We start from the raw sequence: 24,769 nt of genomic DNA on the forward strand, positions 1-24,769 counted from the left end.
CATAAAACATGTGATGCAAGACTAACAATTATTTAAAAGCATGAGATTTGAAATCATAAGTCGGAACATGTGGCCAATGCATCATTTGAAATCATCATAAGGGCTCATCAAAAGAAAACATAGTTCATTTGTGGGATATAACCTTTAACCGGCATTTAAGATCATGCGAGCTATAACATGAAATCCAGTGTTACTCCCACATCAAAAAGACAAAGGTTACTTACCAAGGTAGATTCCGTGAGAACATCATTTAATATTGAACTATTTATGGATCCACTAGTTATGCGAATTAAGGCAAACCTACGGGGGCATGTAGTTAGGGACTAGAGGCTGCTACTAGAGTTCCCTTGGGTTGTTACTTGAGCTTTCTGACTGCAATTCCACCTCAAAGTCCTCTCGGTTCTTAGTTAATATCCAAACGAAATTCATAAATTATAGTCATTAATAAAATTAGGAAAGGCCAGAATACGTACCAATCCACATCATAAAATAGTTACAAGAGTAGCTCATTAACATCATGATTCACACTAGTATGAGAAAACCTTTCATCTTTATAAATCTGTGTTGCAACCTTTCACCCTTGCATGAATGTGTGAGAAATCCATTTACAACCATTTATACTTACTTGAAACATCCTTGGAAACATCATTCATTACTTTCATGAATCATTTGTGAATCATTCGTAAACCTTTCAACAATTCATGATCAACTTTCATAAATTCATACTTTGAAAATAGCATAATGCATGGGTCCATGAAAAATCTATCGAAAACATGCAATTAAACTTGAATCATGCATAATTAATTCAAAGAAAGAAATCATAATTAAATCGACCCAATGCAAATTAATCAAAACCCTAGAATCATTGAATTAAAATTGATGGAAAATAGGGAGAAATATTTGGGACTCCATGGATGGAAAGAATCCATGGATGAATTACCACATACCTCGATTAATCAAAGACCTAGATTCACTTAAAATTAGGAGACTTGAACTTAACCTTGAGAATCCTTAGCTTGGAAAAGAAGAAATTTCTTGGGAGAGGGTTCTAGTGAGAAAATTATTTCATAGAGTGGTTGGAGAGGGAATGAGGAAATTTCAAAGGGTTTGGGTAGTTATAGGTTTAGAAATAGGTTCAAAATGACATAGCTTAGGGACTAAATGAGTCAGAAAGGATGAAATTACCCTCATTAAATGACTGGCAGAGTCTATTTGGTGAGATCGATCGAGCATGCTGTCCTGATCGGCGAGTCACCGATGTCATGACTTACTCGCCAACTTTCCTTGAGTTTTGATGGAAAAATATTTGAAACATTTGGCGAGTTCATATTAGCTTGTTGACCCTATCGGCGAGTCGCCAAAATGGCTATTCCTTCGCCCAAACTCTCCCCATTCCTATCAATTTCTTTGAACCTTTTAATGAGAATACTTAGCTCTCTAATCACATTTGGTGAATATCCAAACCATTTCATTCTCGCCCATCTTTCCTACTTTATGAGCAATACTTTCAGGACCTTTTGGTGAGGTCTCCTTGCTTTCCTAGCCGACTTGGCGAGTCACCAAATTTTCTCTCTTCTCGCCAAAGTCCTTGTCTACTGAGCCAAATTTTCAAAACAGTCGGGCGAGCTCTTGAGCCCTTAGGCGAGCGCCCAACCCACTCGGCGAATTGCCAAGTCTATTTTGGCGAGCATCAGCCTTATTTTTCTAAGTTTTTCCTTCTTTAATTTCTACATTCCAACTTTTAAATTTTTGGGGCCTCACATCAGCCCCAGCCATGCCGGTACCGCAGGGTCAGCCTGCAGTAGTGGCTCTAAATGTTCAATCGCAACCAGCCCCCATTTTTAATCAGCCAGATATAGCAGATAGGACCATGCCTCTACGGTAGCAGAAGATGCTCGGGTGTTTCAAAGAGAGTTGCCATCGAGATTTTTTGGAGTGATTGGGGAGGATACCATGAGTTTCTTATAACCTACCGAGAGTAGTTTTAGTCAAGTCTTGTGAGTTTAAAGGAGCCGACTTCACCACTCATCGGTTTTTTAGGCCGACCAGGCAGTAGTGGTGCTCATATTTAAAGACCAGGCAAGTTTGTAGCCTCCAGTGTCATGGAATGAGTTTTCATATGCTTTCTTATCCAATTATATTATGCGGAGCGTCAGGGATAGGATTTGTACCCAGTTTTCAAAGTTATAGTCAGGATCCATGACTGTTTCAGAGTACAAAATAAGGTTTCATGAGCTCTTCCGCCATGCCACTATGATATTGCCCACTGAGGATGAGAGAGTTAGTTATTTTATGTGTTAGTTGAGGTTCCAATTGAGGATTGAGACGGAGCCCATAGCTTCAGCAGACCACTCGTTTCTTAACGTAGTTGATCATGCCCGTACACGGACCACATATATAGCAAAGCCCAAGGGGTCAGCAATAAGCGGTCTCGATATCAAGGCAGCTACAACAGGTCCTGCTCTAAGGGTATGGACTATTATGGTAGGTCCCACCCTCAGTTTCAACCGGGCCAATCTAACCGGCCTGTTTTGGCAGCCTTGCATGCTTAAGTCTGAAATTAAAAAAAGAACATAACAGGTTCACATTGGTTGATTCTTGAACGACATGAAACTAGACTTCCATATCTACAATTCTTATGAAGACACCAAATCCTAATAAGAAATTTATCTTATTCAAACGCAGCTCCCAAAAAGAGTATTCTGTCAAAGATAACTCATTTCACCTACCATAGAAAGATCTAGATACATTTGACATCACTCATGACATAAATTGTCCTTCATTTAACATCATCCATGACATCAATATATTCCACTAAATTTTCAGATTTTTATTTATAATTATTTTATTTATTGTTAGGTCATCTTTCCCACCTATAAATACCCACCTTATTTCCTCATTTTATTCATCAAGCTTTCTCAAGCAAATCTTCTCTCTATACACTTCTTTACACATTCTCAAATATAGTTTTAGTTCTTAGTAGTGAAGAAATACTATTCCGGTAATTCATATATTCCGGGTAGTACACAAAACGTTCTGGCAAGGAGAGAAGCTAGGACTCAAGAGTGGTCATTAAGTCTTCCGGTACCAACTAAAGCTTCGGTTTCCAGGTATGTAAGATTTCAATGAGAGTATTCATTTCACTCTCATGTCTAAATTATTTTGATTATATGATAAATTATATTTATTTTCTTTAAGCTTTACTCTATGTTATGTGGGTGTTTATCCATGGGTTCTTCCACCCATGTAGTCCAAAAACTCTTTCAATTAAATATCTTGATTTCAAGTAATATTTTCTTATGTTAATTCTTAATTTTACTTAATAGTATGAATCATGGTTAAACTAATGATTATTGCTCTATTTTGATGCAACATAATTTCATATGTATTAATTGATGGTTTACAAGTAATTCTTTTATTTAAAGGTTCTTGAAATTCATGGTGGGTTGTTTAAATCATGATTTTTAATTAATGGATTTCAAAGTATTTATGTATATTTATTTACATATATATTTGCAAGTTGAAATGATTTTAACCCACCTAGTTTTACTATATTTTTAACAAAGTTTGACTTGAAAGCTTTGACTCCAAATAAATATTTATGAAAGCAATATCTATGATCAAAAAGGGAGTCTTATGAAATGAAAGAATGATGAAATGATATGAATCATGGATTCTTTATGCAATAAGGACAATTCTTGCATATTTGAATTATCAAATGTTTTAATGAGCTATTCTACCGAATATGATGTTTGAATTCTCAAGTTATATGCTATGAATATTTTGAAGTATTAAACTATTCTGTGGGATTGACTTAGCACCGAATGAGGCATTGAGGTGGGATTCGGTAAGAGAATCCTAGTAGCAACCCCTTGTCTCATTAACTATGTGCCAACATAGGAGCCCTTGTAGGCTTAGGCTAATGGATCCATAAATAGCCCTAAAAGTTAAAGTTAAAGAAACGAATGAAGTTGACGGAGTTCTACCCGGCAAGTAGTCTCCCCGGCCAACGTAGGGGGTTATGTTGGATTCCATGTAATAGCTCGCATGGTCTTAAATGTCGGTTATGGTTAATTTCCCACAAAATGAATGTTTTAAAGGATATCTATATGATTTATTATGCATACATTAAATTATGTTCCATATTACATAAATGTTTTAATGTTTCCTTAATGTTCATGCATCCTTACATACTTAGTACATTCAAAGTACTAACGCATACTCTTTTGCCTACATGATATCACCATGTAGGGATCGGTGCTCCTCCTCGTTCTCCTCCACGTGGCTAGTTGATATTCCATTGAAGACTACTTTTGGTGAGTTCCCATGTTCCAGGAACAATACTCCTTTATCTTTCTAGCTTATGATATGTTAAGATATTTTATTATGGCATTTCTTCTATTATGATTGAGGGTGAGCTAGGAACTTGTCTTAGCCCCATTAAATCTAATAGTTAGAGGTATTGTTGGACATATGTAAGTTGAAGATTTATTATGATTTCCGCTTGTTTATTTATCATCATTACCTATGAAAGGCTAAAAGAATGCTAAGAGGCTTGTTTGAGGTACTTTCGGGTTCCTCATTCGCCATGTCACGTCTAGGCCCTAGGCTTGGGTCGTGACAATTATGGTAGGTCCCACCCTCAGTTTCAACCGAGCCAATCTAACCGGCCTGTTTTGGCAGCCTTGCATGCTTAAGTCTGAAATTAAAGAAAGAACATAACAGGTTCACCCTCGAATTATGGAAACTCACCAAAAATAATAAACTTTGAGTAGGACCGGTATTAGCCATGATAATGGGTGGGAGTGTCGTGACCTATATTATGAAAAAATATAGGCAAAAGTATGCATTAGTACGTGGAATATACAAAGTATGTCAAAAATATGCATAACGTGAACAGAGTACATAATAAGCATCCACATGAGATTCATGACCACAATTTCTTGAAAAATGTGAAGTAAATCATAAAATCATGAGATAAGGTCAATGCATCATTAAAAGCTTGTAAGAAAATATAGTCATTTTTGTGGGATATGGACCGTAACCAACAATAAAACTATGTGAGCTATAACATGGAGTCTAATGTAACTCCTACACCAAAAAATGAGAGGCTACTTACCAAGGTATACTTTGTATCATTATCATGAACTATTTATGGATTCACTAGCTAAGTCAATTAAGACAATCCTACAAGGGCGCATAGTTTGGGACTAGAGGTTGCTACTAGAGCCTCTCTTATCAAGCCTCCACCTCAAACCCTCTCGGTGCTAAGTCAAATCCTAATGGAATAGATAAAAATCAATTATCAACATAACATTAGGAAAGGCAATAATCATATACCAATCTGCATCATAAAAATCATACAAGAGTATCTCCTTTCAAATCATGATTCATAACATAATTCATATAGACACTTACCTTTCTAAGCATATAAATCATGATTTTATTTATTGTGTGAGAAAACCATTCACAATTCATTGATATGTACTTGAAAATATCCTTGAAACATAATTCATCATCTTTGTAAAACATGCATAATTCTTTCATCAATTTCATGATCATAATTCATAGTTCATATTGAAAATTATAGAGATAATGCATGGGTCCATGTGAAATCAATTGGAACTCATGTATCTTAGTAATTCATGCATAATAAACTAGAATATCACGAATTGAATAATAGAAAGGACCCGTGAAGAATTGACATGAAACCCTCATTGAATTAGATGAAATTAAATTTGAAGAGCTGAGATCTTTTGGGACCTAATGGATGAAAGGAATTCATTGGTGAATTCTCACATACTTGGATAATCAAGATCCTAAAAGCAATGCAGATCGGAGGACTTGAAGCTTGAAACCCTAGCTTTATTTGGAGGAGAAACCTTGGGAGAAAATCCTTGATGCCTTAGGTGATTTTAGGAGATTAGGAGAGAATGAGGAGTATTTGAAGGGTTTGGAGGACTTGAAGTTTGAAACCCTAGCTTGATTTGGATGAGAAACCTTAGGAGAAAATCCTTGATGCCTTAGGTGATTTAAGGAGATTAGGAGGGAATGGGGAGTATTTGAAGGGTTTGGATAGTTATAGGACCCCCAAAATAGTTCAAAACAACATAGTTTAGGAGCTAAACGAAAGAAAATTGTCCAAAATAATCCTGACTTAAAACTACCGAAGTGACCTACGAATGGGACCTAAGGGTCATACATCTTTAAACGAGCCATCAAAAGGGTTTGTAGAACCCATGCCCAAAAACTAACCCAACTCCTACGACTATTGTCCTATGGGTCATAGTTGTTCTACGAGTTGTAGGACTCTCCTTTAGAAACCGTACACCCAAAATAGTAGCTACTGGAAATTGAACTTGACCTTATGACTACGGATCTTAGAAATCCTTACGGGTCGTCAAAGGGGTTCGTCCTGCCAACTTCCAAAATCCCCAAAAATCATCTCTGAATTTGAGTTTTTGCCCTGACTTTTGTAGTATAATTGGGTTTTCTTTTTCCTAAAGGAAAATATAAAGTCTCTATATTTGGCTAGTCATTTTTCTTGTAGGAAAAAGTTTATGACTCTATAAATAGAGGTTCATTCCTTCTAACATAGTAGAATTCACAATGTAGTTCTAGGGGGATTTGAGAGTTCTATGTAGGGGAAAATCAGTGAGACACAAGTGTTACATTAACACTTGTGTGAACCTCTTTGTACTCCAAGTGAATTGTGTGAGGTTATTTCTCTCGATACTTTGTACTATCATATTTATAGTGGATTGCTCATCTTCTTTTATGGATGTAGGTCGGTTGACCGAACCACATTAAATGTTTGTTCTCTTTTTGATATATTTCTCGTTTGTCTTCTTACTCATGGTCATTCAATGTTTGCTTTGTTAGCTTTCGCATGACACCTGATTATTTCTGCCCTAACACGTGTAACCTCTACCTATAGATTGTAGGATCATCACGGACTATCCTGTTGGTTCGTAGGAACTATTCTGAGCCATTATAATTAGCCTACCTTGAGGACCCACTTACAAGTGTCATCTACGGTCCATAGGTCCTTATACGGACCGTACATAAAGCTCGTCCAATTTTTCCCAACTTCCCATTTCCTTCCAAGTGCCAGGGTCAACTTGTGACTGCCTTCTTACGGCTCATAGGTCCATCTACGGCCCGTAAGTCAACTTGTAGGAACCTGCACCAGCAAGTTTTTGCAACATTTTCCTTTCTATTTCGACTTTCCAACTTCTGGGGTCTTACACCGATTATCTGACATCTTTGACTAATGTTGTGGCCTGGGTAAGGCCTACTTCAGACAGTTTTTACTGAAGATATAGCCTATCAAGTTCTACTTCAGACTTTTATTTTTAATTGAAATTGCAGACTTAACAAGACCAAACTTCGAACAAATTTTAATGAAGTTGCGACCTAGCATGACCTAAAAATCAAAAGTAAACCTACACTATCTCATTGATAGGTAAGACAACTCTTTACCCAAATAAAATATATATCAAACATTCATGCAGAAATTGTAAGAAAAGCGTAATAAGTCTCAAATGTTTATGTTTATGATATCCAATATAATAAAAGTTTGATCAGATGCTTAGATTCAGATTTTATCAAATATTTTATCAGTTAAAGTTCAAACTTAGTTATTTATTTCTATCATGGGAAGGAGCAGTGTTGTGGTAATATTAAATAAACTGTCATATTATCGAATATGAAACTGAAAATTATGACATTATATTTGATCACTATTCAAGTGTTGTGACTACAGAATTTTGTCTGAGAACTTGAGTCAAGGTCATTACCAAGTCGTTGAAATTTTTGGTGGTTATTTTACAGTACTAGTCAAGGATACGTGCTTTATATCTGTGTATCGCGTTAATTAATAATAAATATATATAAAAAAAATATTGTATATACGTTATATTATTAAGTACAAAACTTTCAAAATTAACAAAAATTTATCAAATAAAGACTTTAATCAATTTCAAAGTCCTAAATAATGTACAATATTGACTTCTTTTATAAAAGTGTTTAACTCCTTTGACTGAAATTATTTTAGTTTTAAAAATTCCACATAAGTAACATTAATTGGTAAAAATAATTCCGAAATCATCTTTCATAAGGAAAAAAAATCCAAATCTCTACGAACAAAAGTCTTTACACCACAAATAGTACAATACTAATTTTTATATTCGACACTTTTCAATAACCAAATTCTAGAAGATAAGCACTATTTATATTGACTATTGGACATTTGATTATATATCATACGACAATAGACCATAAGATATTTCACCAATCAATCATGTAAAAGAGATGCCTTACTCAGCACTCCGATGGTATACATTAGTATCCATAAAACAATTAACTTATATATCATTTGGTTAAAGAGTAATAACTACCCAATCAACTTAATATTAATTAAAGGAAATTATCCCTTAGATAAATCATGAAATATTGAGATTTATCCTTGGCTCAAAGAAAAGTATATTAAAATTGATGAAAAAGAAATAATGATAAAATACTATAAAAAATGACAAAACATCCTAAAAAAGAACAATATTTACAGTAAAATAGTGCAATACTCAAAGTACATGAGATACTAATAGAATTTGAAGGACAAGAAACTAACTGAGAAATATTACAACTATTAATATGAAAGGACAAGCAAGACAATCCTCTAATACATATTCCCTATTATAATTTTTGTCCTCCATAACCTTATATCTGTCTTATCTAATCTCCTTCTAAAAATTTAATCCACCTTCAAAAATATGTTACATGTTTCCATCTTTATTGATCATCAAGATCCTTATACAATCAATACACATTCAAGAAAATTAAATATCATCATAAATTTTTTTTCTAAATTTAACAATAAAGAACAATATATCTAAAAGAAACAAACAAATAAATTATATCTTTAGAAGTAGAGTTGTTTGTACCCGGTTAGGACTTCTTAGTTGATTGTTGGTAGTTGGTACCCGTTAGGACTTCTTAATTAGTTGAAATATCGTAGCTAAAAACTTCAAGTACTAAGAATATGTAATTTTTGCTCTTACCACTTTTCATATATTTTAATATATAATATATAAAGAAAAATTAAATAATAATTTGAGAGAAAAAGTGAAAAGACAATTTTATTTAAAACGGGGTCTTTTAATAAAAGGCAAAAAGATCACTCAACATTTCTTAGGACCTTTATGTTTTTAATATAGTATAGATAGATAGATAGATATATAAAACTATGAACTTCTATAATAAATTATATGTTATAAAAAAAAATTAAAAAAAAATAAATATTGATATAAAAAGTAGAAAATTTTACATCAAGAATACTAATACTAATAGCAATTATAGGTTAAAAAAAGTCATAATACATAAATATGACTTTTAACTTGGCTTTAGCGGACAATTATGACCTCTAACTTTTCTAGTACACAAGTAGGCACTTTAACTATTTAAAACTTGAACAAAATAGACATATTCGTCCTACATGACAACTTTGTGTCCTACATGGCGTTCTACGTGTATTGTGCCACGTAGGACATGTGTGTCTACTTGTTCAATTTTATACAAGTTTAAGTGTCTACTTATGCACATCCAAAGTTGAAGGGCATAAATGTGAAATGAGATCAAGTTAAAAGGACATATTTATTTATTCTACCTTAAAAAAGTAACAAAATATTTACAATTGTTAAATCAAAAATCCGCAAATAAATTATCATGCGTCTCTAGTTAAGAAAAACAATGAGACAGAAAAAGATGAAGAGAGAGAACTAACCCTTGCTAGATGGAAGACTAAGAACTAAACAATAGGCGTACCTTTTTTGTGTGCTGATTCTCTTATCTTTGCCTTCCAATCTTCTTTTCTGCAACAAGAACAACATTAGAAAAGGTTTTATAACAAATCAAAAGTATTGAAAAAGAAGAATAATACAATGTCGATCCCCTAAATCACTTAAAGAAAGCAATAAAATATATAGAAACTATTGTTTTCTTCTTTCAACTAATTGTTTAGACTAAATGTTGTCACATGTGAAAGAGAGAGAAATTGGACGATAATAGGTTTTCATAATTGAACAACTATTTGACTCCTAATAGGATTAATTATCTGACTCTTTTTTAATTTTTCTTTACCAACTAATTAAACAAAGAATTAATATAAATAAAAAAATTCTTAAATAATTTAAGGACAATAGTAAATGACAGTTTCGTCTATTGCAGAAATCTTTTAATAATGGATAAAAAGTTCATTCAAGATTTTAAAAGTCTTCATGCTTTTAATATAGTATAGATAGATTACTTTTCTAAGAATGATAAATACTTTAAAGGTACCAAACTTATAAAACAAAATATTTTGTCAACAAAAAAAAGATTCAAAAATAAAGGGTGCCAATTAAAATGATTTCATGATTGTAGATTTATTCATGAAAGCTGCAACCAACGACATTTAAAGAATAAGTACATATAATGAATCTTGATTGTACTTATGATTAGTGTGCTTATGATATTTTCACACTCTAAGCTCGATTATGTGTTTCTAATAACATTAATGGATTCTATTTATCATAAGGGTGTACACATTATAGTATAAGTCTCAATGAGAGTATGGACCATAATGTTAAACGTTTTAATAGCTAACTTGGTATGTAAGTTGCTAATGTTATAGTATATGAAAGAGAATATGTAGTGCAAAAATGTGTATAACCTCCATAACTCGCATTAATGATTTGTCATAATATGATAAGTATGATGGACTTTATAGAAGAGATTTGTTTTATGCGCAACTAATGAATATATTAAATATTAGTGTTACGTGGCTATTGATCCAAGTGTGAAAATGTTAGACTTCTTATTATTTTATGTGTGGTCCAATTATTAAAATATTCATAACTAATATTTTATGAAGAACAAATCTTAATTGTTAGATCGATTACTTGTTGGACGTATCGGGTAAAGTCTCAACCTCTATAAATTGGTCCTTCCTTCGTTCATTAGGGTTACAACATATTTTCGATAAAATTCCTTCACTGACGATTGTGGTAACATAAGATTAAGACACAAAGGTAGAAACTAATTTAAATTAATGCATCGTGATAGTATTTTCTGCTTTTAAGTATACTTTTTACGACGATTTTTATATGAGATTATCATTATTCAAGATTCTAATATTATTATTGTCCTATAACATCTCATGATTGTATATGCATTAAATCTTATGTTTACATTTGGTTCATCAAGTTAAAACAATCTCTTTTAGAACTGCCCCCAACCCTATTCCACTCCACCCTCACCTTGATTTTTTTAAGGGGGTTTTAGAAGAGACGGACTGTTTGCATTACGAATAGACATTATTCAGCTATAGAATATTTCTTTTAGTGGATTCCTCTATGAATAGAAATGAAAATTCAAGCAATATTACCTAATGGTCATTGTTCAACAAAAAAAATTTACTACACAAATAACAGGGATTTTCGAACAACCATGCATACAGGACGTCAGGATAACAGATAAGGAATCGGTTTTTTTAATAAGGTTAAAAAAAATTGTTTGCGTTTCTCAGTGTTATTAGGAGTGGGCATTTGATATTTGGTTCGGAAATTTCATATTATAAATTCGATAATTCAATAATAGGTAGTTAAAATAAAGGGATAATTACAGAAGATGGTCATTCGGTCATTTTAATTAACAAAAAAATGGTCATTCGGTGTATATTCGATGTATATTCATATATACTCAGCGTATATTTCATTTATAGAATGTATGATAATGTGTATTCAGTGTATAGCTCATGTATAAGTAATTTATATTATATAGTCAGTGTATACTTTCTATGACTTTTGGCACGCTATATTGTATATGTCATTGTATATTTCCTATGATTGTTTGCTATTTTTTATGTAAATAAAACATGGCTATATTTGTTGTAAACTAATTAGTTTATTGTATATATTTGAACTTGTCCCTAAAATAAATATGAAATATTAATTTTTAAAGTTTTATTCGCTAATTCAATAATCAGTAAATCAAATTTCGATTGGGTATGATATTCAGTAATATCGTATTAAAATTGGAGTCGACTGTACTATAAAGTTAATACCGTTGCTTCAATTATTTTTGTTTTATCATGTGGAGATACGATATAGTAAAAGATCAACAACTAGGAAGACATCGAAAACATTTGTACATTTTATGCATGTTGTTTTTTAAAGGCGCATACTTTATCAAATTTTATTAGAGGTTCAAACATATAAATCTATGCAGCAAATTTTAGAGATGTCTGCACACCAGTTTACACTTGTGGCCTCGTGACACACAGCATATTCTGCTCTTACGCTATGCATTATGATTATTCTTTGCCATGCTTGATCTAATCTCTACAAGTATGGTAGGCATAAATGTGGCTAATGAATGAATTAAACTGAATTTGAATGGGTAAAAATAGATTGAGTTAATAAATAATTGAGTTATTAATCTATTCAAAAGTTATTTGGGTTGAAATAAGTTTAAAATGGAAAAATATCAAATTCGCCCAATTTTACTAAGTTTTAATTACTTGATTTGTTCTTTTATTATTTTTTTTAGTGCCTATTATGTCTATACATAACAAATCAAATAAGAAAAATATTTTTTAAAATTATTTTAACAAGATTTCTCATAAATCAATTTGAGTTATATATCAACTCAAATATTGATGGGGCTAAATGAATTGGACAAATATATGAAAAAATTATGCAGAATGTCAGCTCATAAATTTTGCTTACCATCTATTTAGCTCAACTTATACAAATTAGAAAAAATGATTTGCTCGATCATACTATTTACCCAAAAAATTGGCCTGACATAGCGTTTCTCTTCTTCTTCTCCCCCTCCTCCTCCTCAAGATTTCTCATAAACCAATTTGAGTTATATATCAACTCAAGTATTGATGGGCCGAAATGGATTGGGTAGATAAATGAAAAAATTATATAGAACGTCAACCCATAAACTTTACTTGCCATCTATGTAGTCACAAATTAGGAAAAATAATCGTTCCATCATATTATTTATCAAAAAAATAATCAACGCAACATTTCTCCTCTTCCTCCTCCTCCTCTTCTGCATCTATGTTGCCTCTTTTTATAAAAAAAATTGACATACCACAAGTATGAATCATTTTGAGCAAAGTATATATCAAAATATTGAAAGGATTTCATATCAAAAATTTAAAATTGTTTAGAGGAGATTTTGAATTGGTCAGGATTGAATAGTCAGTGTATACTTCATATATAGTTAAACTATATTCAGCTTTTTAAGTGCATCATAATGTATAGTCAGTGTATAGCTCATGTATAGATAAGCTATATTTAGTTTTTTGAGTGTATCATAATATATAATTAGTGTATATTTTTTATGACTTCTAACTATTTTTTATGTAAATAAAAATGACTATATTTGTTGTAAACTAATTACTTTATTGTATATATTTGAAACTTTGACTATTTTTTATTATTTTTTATGTAAATAAAAATGACTATATTTGTTGTAAACAAATTATCTTATTGTATATATTTGAAACTATCTCCACATAAGTTGGTCGGTCAATAATGGATAACCTACCTAATTACACAACCGTTCCTATCATATTTACTAATTCTATAGTATGAAAAAATTGCATATTGTCTCGCTGATTAATAATTTCATATCAGATTCCAAGTCAGATACACCTATATACATGCAATTTTGCTACCAGATACACTCTGAAATACATATTTAAAAGAAGAGAGGCGAGCGAGAGAATTTGTGTATCCCATACACATTTGAATCGCATTAGAAATTTATATCTGAGATACCAGGTATATTTCGAATACATTCTAAAATACGGATGCAAAGGAATACATTCTAAAATACGGATGCAAAGAAAAAAGACAAGCGAGAAAGGGCGAGAGGCATGCGAGAGAATCGGATGCATGTAAATCCACTTAGATATAGTGTATCTAGAGCAAATTACACATAATTTTGACATCATGTATCTAGATATGGACGCACTAGATACATGTATCCGAAATACAAATTTTGATGAGATTTGCAATATTGAAAACTCGCGTGAAGAAAAATAATTTGCTCCTAAACTCTTGAAATTTATTTTGTTTGCCCTCGAACAATCAACTCAAACATAAACGAGGTATGATTTTATGAGCTAATTTTATCAGCTCAATGGTTGCACACAACCACAAAAGGGTAGCCCTATTGAAATTTGGTTTTGATCAATAAGAAATCTCATATCTTCGTCTATCAATGTTTTATTCATTTGTTTAGTCTGCTCAAGTGAAAAGTTACTAAGCCAACAACAGGAAACCAGCTTTTCCATGGATGACGATCTGTTGGCATGCTCCACAGGTTTAGGCTTAAACCTTTGAACGTCTAAAGCTGGCAATCCAATGGTCTACTCGCCAAGACGCCAACCACAACATGATGCCACAAATTAACCCACTCTAACCGACAAGTGAATGATCAAAGAACAATAATTGGACCTCATCATAATACATATGCAGATCACAAAAGGTGTAAATTGAGGAATACACCTAAAACATAATATTAGGCAAACACCACAATTGAAATATACAACAGGATACAGAGGAAGCCCAAAGGTTCAGAAGTAAGCAGAGGCAATTACATTCTAAAGATGCCAAAGACCTTGGTATTATGCCTTGAGGAATATATACAGAAGCAGGGCGAGAACCTGAACCCTATAACTTCTAAAATAAGCCAACCGCCATTGAAACCTATCTGATGTTAGGTTCATAGGGTGACGCAAAATTAAGTTATCATCAAGATATTCTATTCCTTTATGCCCATTAGGCTGGAAGTTCCAGTAGCAGCCCCTTGCAGATCTGATAAGGAGAAAGACCTCCATGGACTAAGCTTCTGTTCAGGAGGTGATGATGAGGGCTCAATGCTATATCTTCTTGATTGTGGAGGTAGAGGAGGAAGAGAGAAATGAGGTGACGATGCATTTGAGTTCAAGGACTCGGAACTATTATTGCTCTCAGAGCAGCTCGAGGTTGCACCAAGAGCTAATGAGCTTCTAGAGTTTATTGGTCTCTTGTATAACCCACCGCTATTATTTCTTGGGAAGTGATTCCGGTTCTTGTCAAAGAAATTGCTATGAGCAAGCAGGTTCTTGCGTTTTCTAGTGTATGCATTCTCCGGCTTGACCATATCTTTAAGCGAGGAACATGATGCTGCATCTGCTAGACTAGTATAAGATTTCGATTTACCAGCATAGAAACTTGATATGCCCCTCCTGAAACATGGCAGCCAAGCAAAATTAGAACATTGAGAAGAATAAGACTAACAGACTGCTCATTAAACATCTATAAGAAGAAGCTATAAATCTGTCTAATTTGACTCCTGCACTACTCAATTCGTTCTCCAAAAGATCCATGTTCTTAGAGACTTGATTAAAACTAAACTATTAACAAAACTAAACAAAGTTTTGCATTTCTTTATCTACAACTTCCATTCAGTCCCAAAAAAAAATACTTTTCAACTTCAGCAATAACTAATATACACTTTTATTTACTGATTATCTTTCTTCTTCTTTTTTTGAAATGCTAACACACCCAATGGTGGGTGACTTATAAACTCAAAACACTCAACTGTTTTTTTCATAGCCAATACATACATCCATGTTGGTTGAGCTTCTTTCAGGATACCACATTAGTGGTCCTTTTTTGAAAATAAAAATAAAAATAAAATGGTCAGTATTGAATATGCTGAATTGATGTTTCAGGCTTCAAGAAGCATCAGGCTGCTTTACTTTTGGTATAGTGGTCCCACAAACTCTATCCAAACAAAGTATTTTATCCATACTATGGATACACATGCCCCCATGATGGAACAATGATTCCGGACAAACTAAAAGTCCGAACATTTCACTCAAAAGCCTTAGAAACCAATGTAATAAAAATGATTTTGACACCTCATCTTGTCCACCTGTTTAAAGCTTTCACAAAGAGAGGATTACTGAGACCCCGTATTAGCCCCAACTGTCAAAGGCACTACAAGAATGACAAATTCAGTAGAGGAACTTTAGGACATCCTTGGGTAATGGGGCAGGTGTTGTAGCCTATCAAGTAGCTCTAGTAGCATGTGAAAATTTGTAATGAAAGATATGATCTCACTCAAGAAGGTAATGAGATTATTCGCGAAGTCTTTCAAATTTGAACTCAATTTTGGTTCAATAAAAATTCATTGATTAAAGTTAAGAACTCGTCAATTTCTGTTAATAATGGTTTTTTTTATAACCATCGTGTCCGAACCAGCTTGCGTGCATCTTAACTTATTCCATGGAATACCTATCACCTCCCACCAACATCATGTATCACGTAACACTATCCACCAAGGCGAGAATAGATGGAAAAAAATCGCCCAAGTATTTTCCTTGTAGGAAATTGAACCCGAAACCTCATGGAGCTTAATCCACTTCATTGACTACTAGGCCAACACCCTGGGTGCATTGATAATGGTTTTCTTATCAACTGTATCCAATTTTTGAACAAATTCTTGGCAATCCAGAAGCAAGATAGGATGAAACATCAATCACATTCAAAGCAAATTCTCCAATAAGATTGCAAGTATAGGTCAGGCCACACACTGGAATTAGTTCCCAATTACTTTTCAGGTACAAAGTCTGCACCATGCTACTTGAAATAAAGCTAAATAACTGGAGGAACAAATACCTCAGTAAACTTTCAGATTTTTCTTTTACTGCTCAAATTAAACAAACAGATACAGATGAACAAATCCCACCCCAAGGTACCGGATCCATTATCTCAAAATGAAAAATGAAGCTTAGTTAAACAGCTCACTTCACAAGACAGAGACAAGCCCACGGAAACATGTAATCACTCCTTAGTTCTTTATACATAAAGATCACAAGCATGCAAAAAAGCCACACAGAGATGCACACATTACTAGCTACCTATAAAGTTCTATTGGATTGTTTGATTTGTGATCTTAGTTAGTCAAGTATTATAATGCATGGATTGTTTTAACGCTTCGAGTGGCTCAGATGTTTTGGCTTGGAACTTCCAGAATGGAGGTCTCAAGTTTGAAACCCGTTGCCTAGAGCAGCAGGGGGGTGGACTTTCTCAGTCGAGCTACCCAGGACTTGCTATGAGGAACCTAATCTGGAATACTAAGGAACTAAAGTTATCATCTTAATTTCAAAATATACGATGAAATTAAACAAATTAAGCTAAAACAAAGAGAGAAATTAAATAAAAGTAAAACCACATACTTTATTGGCAAAACCTCCTCCAAAGACTCCAAATTATCCAGAGCACCAGGTTTAAAAGGACTCTGAACCTCCTCTCCGTCACCATCCAATGAAGATCCTCCTGCCGGCGGCGAGTCATCACTATTCCTACCAATGGAAGAAGAAGAGGATGAAGAGGTCCGATCATCCTCATCTTCCTGCTTCACCTGAACCCGAAGGCCTAGATCCGGCGACTTATAGATCGTAACAAAAGGCATTCCGTGCACGAATCCTGGACGTTCGATCTGATGATCAGTTGTATTGTTCCTCTCAAACGCAATCGACATAGCTTTCGTTTACACTGGTGTTGAGAAAGCAGATACACATGGAGAAACCTAGAGAGTTTTTATATAAAATAACGTAGAAAGAAGAGTCTAGAGAGAGAAAGGGAATATACCAAAGGAAGATGAAAGCCTTATCTTTATCCAGACAGAGTATTATTTTTATATTATCTTTTTTTATTCATTCATTCTGTAAAATTCGTTTTTATTCTATCTTTTGAGATCTTCAATATGAGATAGGAAACACGGTTGAATTTTCAATTTAAAATAAAAAATAAGAAAAAAAAAGGTTTCTTTTATTTTAGAATCAAAATTACCATACTTTCAATTGAATACTCATTCTCTTTAGTCATCCATTTTTTCATTGGGTAGTTTCCTTTACATAATAGAGGAAATGGCGTTTTAATTTCTAAAACTGTGTTATTTAATTATACACATTTAAATTTTAATTATTTGTAGTATACAATTTTGATCCTTGGAGTTAACAAATGATTATTTTGAAATATATAAAATAAAATGAATTGAAGGATCGGTGTTTTTAAATGCTTGAAGAATTATATGGATAAAAAAATTAAATTTAATAAAAATAAAATGTTAAATGTTTTATAGAGTGAAAGTTGTTAGGACAACATTGATAGCCTTAAGGAATCTGTCCACCTGCTAAACCCTCAAATGTAATCGTATTTGACCTTAATTAATAACCATTGAAAAAGAGATGAAGAAGGAGACGCTAAGGAATAAAAAATAGAGCATAAAGCATTTGAACAAAATGGAGCTAATGAATAAATTCAAACATATAAAATCACCAACCCTTTATTTTATTTTATATATTATCAAATAATTATTTTGTTAAATAGTTAACTTTCGTTATCCTCAAAGACTAAAATCGCACACTTCAAATAAATGAAGGTTAAATGCACATAGTCAAATAACACATGAACTAAAAATGAAAGTATGCAATAACACATAGACTAAAATCACTATTTCCTCTACAAAATATAAAATATAAAAAACAAAACAAAAGTTAAAAATATTTTTAAATTATGTGAAATTGAATAAAATGTTTTTAATGTCTTTTTTAGTCCCAAAATACCGCTATTGTTATTTAATGTGTCATAATGTCTTTTTTCAAATAATTTGTTTTTCTTTCTTAAACACATTCTTATCTAATGATGATTTTTTAAAATTAGAAAATGTGTATTCTACTTTAATTCGGAAAAAATTAAGAAATAAAAATATTTTTAAATTTATTAGAAATTTGTTTTGTCATTATCTAAATAAAAATTAATAATGCGATTATTTTGATCATATATATAACCTATATTATTAGTTAAAAAGGTATATGAAGTTATTCTCTTTTAATTGTTAAAATGAGATATGTAGAAAAATAAATTTTATTTTGTACTTATTTATTAATTAAATTGATTTTAAAAGAAAAAAATAAGAATTGGGTTCTTTAATAATAATATTTAAATTACAAATAGAATATGTTTAAAAGAAAAAATAATTAATATATTTATTAGAAAATGGATCAAATTATTAACAGTATGATATTTTTGACCATTTTCGTAAATAAAATACTAATTTTATTAGATCAATCATTTAATATACTCTCCTCGTCTCATTTTATGTGGCATTATTTGACTTGAAACGATGTGTAAAAAAAGATAGACCTTTAAACTTATAGAATAAGACAAACATTAGATATTTATGTATCTGTAAATCATTTCATTAAGGATAAAAAGGAGAATTTGAAGTTATATTGTTTCTAATTATAATAAGATAACATCCTTCTTAAGACAAATTAAAAATAAAAAGGTATCACATAAAATTAAACAGATGAAGTAAATTTAATACTTTGGATATGTATTAGATAATAACTATGATATATAAGTGATAAATTATCTCTTGATTTTTCAACTGAACAAATAAAAGTGAACATTTATTTTTACTATAGTTGACAACTAAAAATAGACGGAAGAAGTACAAACAACTTATATTTGACTGTGCACATTCCTTAAAGAATAATAATAAATAAAATGACAATTTTAGGATATTACCTATTACATATAATAAATTTAATATTTTTAAAATATATTAAAAATTACTGTAATTAATAAATAATAAATTATTTCCTTCTCTTTTAATCTAAACAAGTAAATGTGAACATTTTTTACTATCAATACATCAACAAAAGTGGATGGATGAAAGACAGCTTAGATCTAAAATTGTGTTTGTTTAAAAGACTTTTGAGAAGTTAGTTGGGAATTTTAATTAAGGGTGATAAAAAAAATTAAAATTAAAAAAAAGTGACTCAAGTCTAAATTATTGAGTACAACAACAACAACAACAACCCAGTGAAATCCCACATCGTGGGATCTGGGAGGGTAAAGTGTATGCAGACCTGACTCCTACCAATGTAGGAAGTCTAAATTATTGAGTAGAAGTAACAATTTTAAGATTAATCCAACTGACAATAATTTTAAAACAGACAAATGTTATTATTTGCACAAAAGTCATATCTTTCCCATCTTACCCCTCCCCCTTTCCACCCTATCCTTTTGTCGCCTCCATCCCTTCCCCTTCTTCCACCATCACCGTCGTCATCGCCACCTTCATCACCACCAATTCTTCCTCTATCACCACCACCTCCTTGTCTTTCACCACCACCACTTTCTCCTCCACCACCACCGTTGCACTTCATTCTCATCCATCGTCGCCGCCATAACAACCACCACCTCCACCTTCATTGTTACCACCTATATCAATATTTTTTTGCCGTCATAGCCACCTTCTCCTTGACCTCACAACTACTAAATTTGTTACAATAACTAAGTCATATGTTGCAACATGTGTCCTATCTATTACGACATAAGTCATTGGTTGCAACAAATAGATTTACGTTGCAACAGATGGGACATATTGCTAACATGTTATAACAGGTTGTAAAAATAAGGACCAAAAAGAGAGCAATGAAAATCGATGAACGGCGACAACAAACACCATAAAAAAGAAGAAGAAGAAAATAGAGGAAGAGAGAGAAAGAAGAAGAAGAGAGAAAGAGAAAAATATAGATAGGAGAGAGAAATCTGAAAAAAGAAAGAAGAAGAGAGAAAGACAGATTAAAAATATAATGAAGAGGGAAATTTTAAAATTTGAAATTTAAAAAGAAAGGAAAGACTTTTCAGAATTTTTAAAATATTATTATACCCCCAAAGTTTTTAATTGCTCTAATTGAGTTTACTTTTCATTTAATTTCATTTGACCAAGTCAAAATCACCAATATTAAAAATAAGACTTGAAAGACACCTTATGTTAAATCTTCACAAGTGGGATAGTTTCACATTCCGTTTTATATAATTTGTACACATTATTAAAAATATTTAGTTCAAATTACTAATAACTAGTAAAATTGTCCGCGCTTCACGAGGCTCTTTCTCTCTCTCTCTCTCTCTCTATTTATATATAAAATTATTTTAATAAAAAAGTATATAATATTTATATTCAGATTGGTGTTGGATATATAAAATAATATTAATATTTTTCTTCATCTGCGAAATGATATATTTTTTTTTATCTTTTTTCAATATACAAAATAGATTTTTTTTGCATCTTTTTAAGTGCAAACTATTCATATGTATATAGTAAAATAAAATATTTATTGTGGTAAAGTAAATGATATAAGAGGTCATATTTTGAAATAACAATCTACTATTCTACGTTAAAATATTTTTATATTTTAATTTTCTCTACCTTTTTTAAGAGTACTTAATTATATATACAAATTTTGATTTCGTAAAAAAATAAAAAAAAATCATTGTGTTTTTATTATTACATTAGTTTATAATAATTTTCTAAACATTAATTAAATATTTTTAAATACTATGAAAATAGAACAAACAAAAGTTATAAAAAATATTTAAGAGAGGAAGTTACAAGTAATATAAAGAGATACGAGTCATTAAATATATTACCAATTATGCATTGATTTTTTTTGTAATAATAAATTAATTAATGTGAAAATAAGAGGGGGGGTAAAAATGAAAAACATATTAATAAATAATTGGTGTGTCATGACCCAAGCCTAGGGCCTTGACGTGATACGAGAATGAAGCACCTGGAGGCGCCGTACCCAAGCCTCTTAGCATTCCTTGAGCAATTTATCGGTCATGATAAGCAACAAGCGATAAACATAAGGGGTAATCAGCTCATATTAAATAAGAGTCAAAGCTCAACATATGTCATTTACTTTGTCCAACAACACCTTCTACATTTAGACTTGGCGGGGGCTAAGACATGTCCCTAACTCACCCTCAAGATTTAGTCAAGGAATACCAAAATGAGAGTCAAACGTCTAAACATATAATGAACTAGAAAGGTAGGAATATCATTTTCGGATCATGTGAACTCACCACTAGTAGTAGCCTTCAACGAACAACCTAGCCACAGGGAGAAGAGTGCTAAGCAACGCCAGTTCCTACATGGTGATATCATATAGGCAAAAGTATGCGTTTGTACTTTAAAAGTACTAAGTATGAGAGCATGCTAAAATAAAGAACAACAAGTCAAATATATATATATATATATATATATATATATATATATATATATATATATATATATATATATATATATATATATATATAAGCAATGTGCATAATGAATGCATGCATGAAAAAAATCATATGAATCCTTAAAACATTCATTTTTGGAGAAAATGACATTAATCGACATTTAAGACCATGCGAGCTATTACATGGAATCCAACATAACCCCCTACGTTGGCACGGGGAGACTACTTGCCGAATAGAACTTCGTCAACTTTAAACATTCTTTAACTTTAACTTTAATGGTTAATCATGGATCCACTAGCCTAAAATAGCCGACAAGGGCTCCTATGTTGGCTTATGGTTAATGCAGCATGAGACTTTACGTAAGGACCCCTTAGGTCGAGTCCCCATCTACATGCTACATTTGGTGCTTGGTCGATCCCACGGAATACATTTAAAAATCATAACAGCATAAGCATACTATAACTTTAACATTAAATCATCATTCGGTGGAATAGCTCATTAAAATATTTTATTTGATTCAATGAGAGAATTGTCCTTTCACATCGAAACCTTACTTTGGCTAAGAGACCCTTTAATCAATAAATCATTTTATAAAGACTCCATTTACACAAACATTTACTTCATAGCATTGATTGGAGTTAAAACTTCATTTCACTTTACTTTAATCATGAGAAAAACTAGGCGGGTTCTCTTCATAAAACCCTTTAACACATTTTGAAGAGTTTATTGCATGCATGAGAGAGATGGAATACACCAAATTTAGAACATCTCAAATAACCCATCATTCATACTTAATACCTTCCTTCAAGCCTTCATAGAGGCACATTAGCAAATCATTTTATTCATAAAATTGAGAGTTAGAATACATTAATATAGGTAAATAAATTTGAAATACATCATAATCCATGCATTCAAAGCCATTATATAAAAGCCCATGAAGATTCATTATTAGGATTGAAATATCAACATTTGAAATTCATTTAGGCTCCATGGGTGTAAGAACCCATAAATGATAATCTCACATACCTTGAGGGAAACAAAACCCAAAGAAAACTTGAGGAAAAAGGAAGACTTGAATGCCTTGAGATGAAACCCTAGCCTTTGCCTTGGAATTCTTGGGAGAGCTTGAGAAGAGAGGAATTTAGTTTTTTGGAGTCTAAGTATAGAGAATGAGGGTTTTAGGGGTTTGGGGTCTTTAGATAGAAGGATTCAGCCCCCAAAGAGACATCATTTAGCATTAAAAGGTAGAAAAAGACTAGAATTCCCTTTTAGAATTCTGGCCGGAGGAGATTTCACGGAGACCCTTCACGTTCCGTGGTGGGGTCCCGTGATAAGGGACTTGGAGAATTTTTGAAAGAGGACTTGCAGGGATAGTCTCTGAAGTTTTACCAAGGGACCTCTTCACAGTCCGTGAAGCTCATTACGAGCCGTGAAATATGGTCATGGTGCATGTCTGCGAGTGGACCTGCAAGGTGTCCACCACGAGGACACACCACAGTTCATGAAGATTTACATGACCCGTGGTGGTTGTTCATTTACCCTGCCTTAAGAAAATTTCTAAGGGTCTTGGGGGAGGGCTCACCATGGAAGGCTTCACAGCCCGTGGTGCTTACCATGGTCCGTGGTCCCCCATCGTGGTTCGTCCGCTACAGTCTAAGTCTCTAAATCTCCACCATGAGTTTCCACTACGGCTCGTGGTGCTTACCACGGTCCGTGACGTCTTCCATGGTTACATCTTGGTGTCATTTTCTTCAACTTTTCTGAAAACAATTCATCCTTGGTTCCTTGGTTTAGGACCTTTCACATTTCCCAAGACTTACAATATCTCCCCCTTGAGAACATTCGTCCTTGAATGAGAATCATTGACATAAAAAAAGACATGAAACGAGGACTAGCAACCCAAAATATATACAATGACACCTAAGATGCACCAAACATAAAATGTTTAAACTTTAGTAGAAATCATAACTTTAAAACTCAACTTTATGAATATGCATGCATATGAATACTTGGGAAAATTGAAACATAAAAGCTTTAAACACTTGAGTATAAATGACTTGTTACCTTAGTCTTGAGTAGAATGAAAGAGATAAGGGTAACGTTTCATCATATCCGCTTCCGCTTCCCATGTGACACCTTCAACTTGTTGATTTCTCCAAAGGACTTTAACAGATGCAACTTCCTTGTTCCTTAACCCTTTGACTTGCCGGTCTAAAATTTCAATCGGAACCTCTTCATAGGTCAAATTCTCCTCGACATTCACTACCTCCAAGGTTACATTGGAACTAGGATCTCCCACACACTTCCTTAACATACACACATGGAACACCGTTGAACCATGGCCATTTTGGAAGGTAATTCCAATTCATAGGCAACCTTGTCAACCCGCTTTAGAATTCTATAAGGCCCTACATATTAGGGCTCAATTTCCCTTTCTTACCAAACCGAACCACACCTTTCATGGGTGAAACCTGTAAATTCACCCAATCATCCATATTAAACTCAAGATCTCTTCTTCTAGTATTGGAATATGACTTTTAGCGACTTTGAGTCATCTTCAAACTTTCTCTAATTACCTTCATTCACCTTTTCTAAAGCATCAAGTACCAAAT

At 32.6% G+C, this 24,769-nt stretch overlaps 1 protein-coding gene across 1 annotated transcript; it reads right to left on the reverse strand.

The window, feature by feature from the left end:
* Positions 1-14,535: 14,535 nt before the first annotated feature.
* LOC129893208 (protein OXIDATIVE STRESS 3 LIKE 1-like) lies at positions 14,536-17,722 on the reverse strand. Its single transcript, XM_055968703.1, has 2 exons — positions 17,285-17,722; positions 14,536-15,286 (listed from the first exon to the last, which is right to left on the reverse strand). The coding sequence occupies exons 1-2, from the start codon at positions 17,587-17,589 to the stop codon at positions 14,821-14,823; spliced, it is 771 nt and encodes a 256-aa protein (XP_055824678.1). The 5' UTR covers positions 17,590-17,722; the 3' UTR covers positions 14,536-14,820.
* Positions 17,723-24,769: the final 7,047 nt, after the last annotated feature.

Source organism: Solanum dulcamara, chromosome 6, assembly GCF_947179165.1.
Source record: "Solanum dulcamara chromosome 6, daSolDulc1.2, whole genome shotgun sequence".
In the NCBI taxonomy this organism is placed as follows: domain Eukaryota; kingdom Viridiplantae; phylum Streptophyta; class Magnoliopsida; order Solanales; family Solanaceae; genus Solanum; species Solanum dulcamara.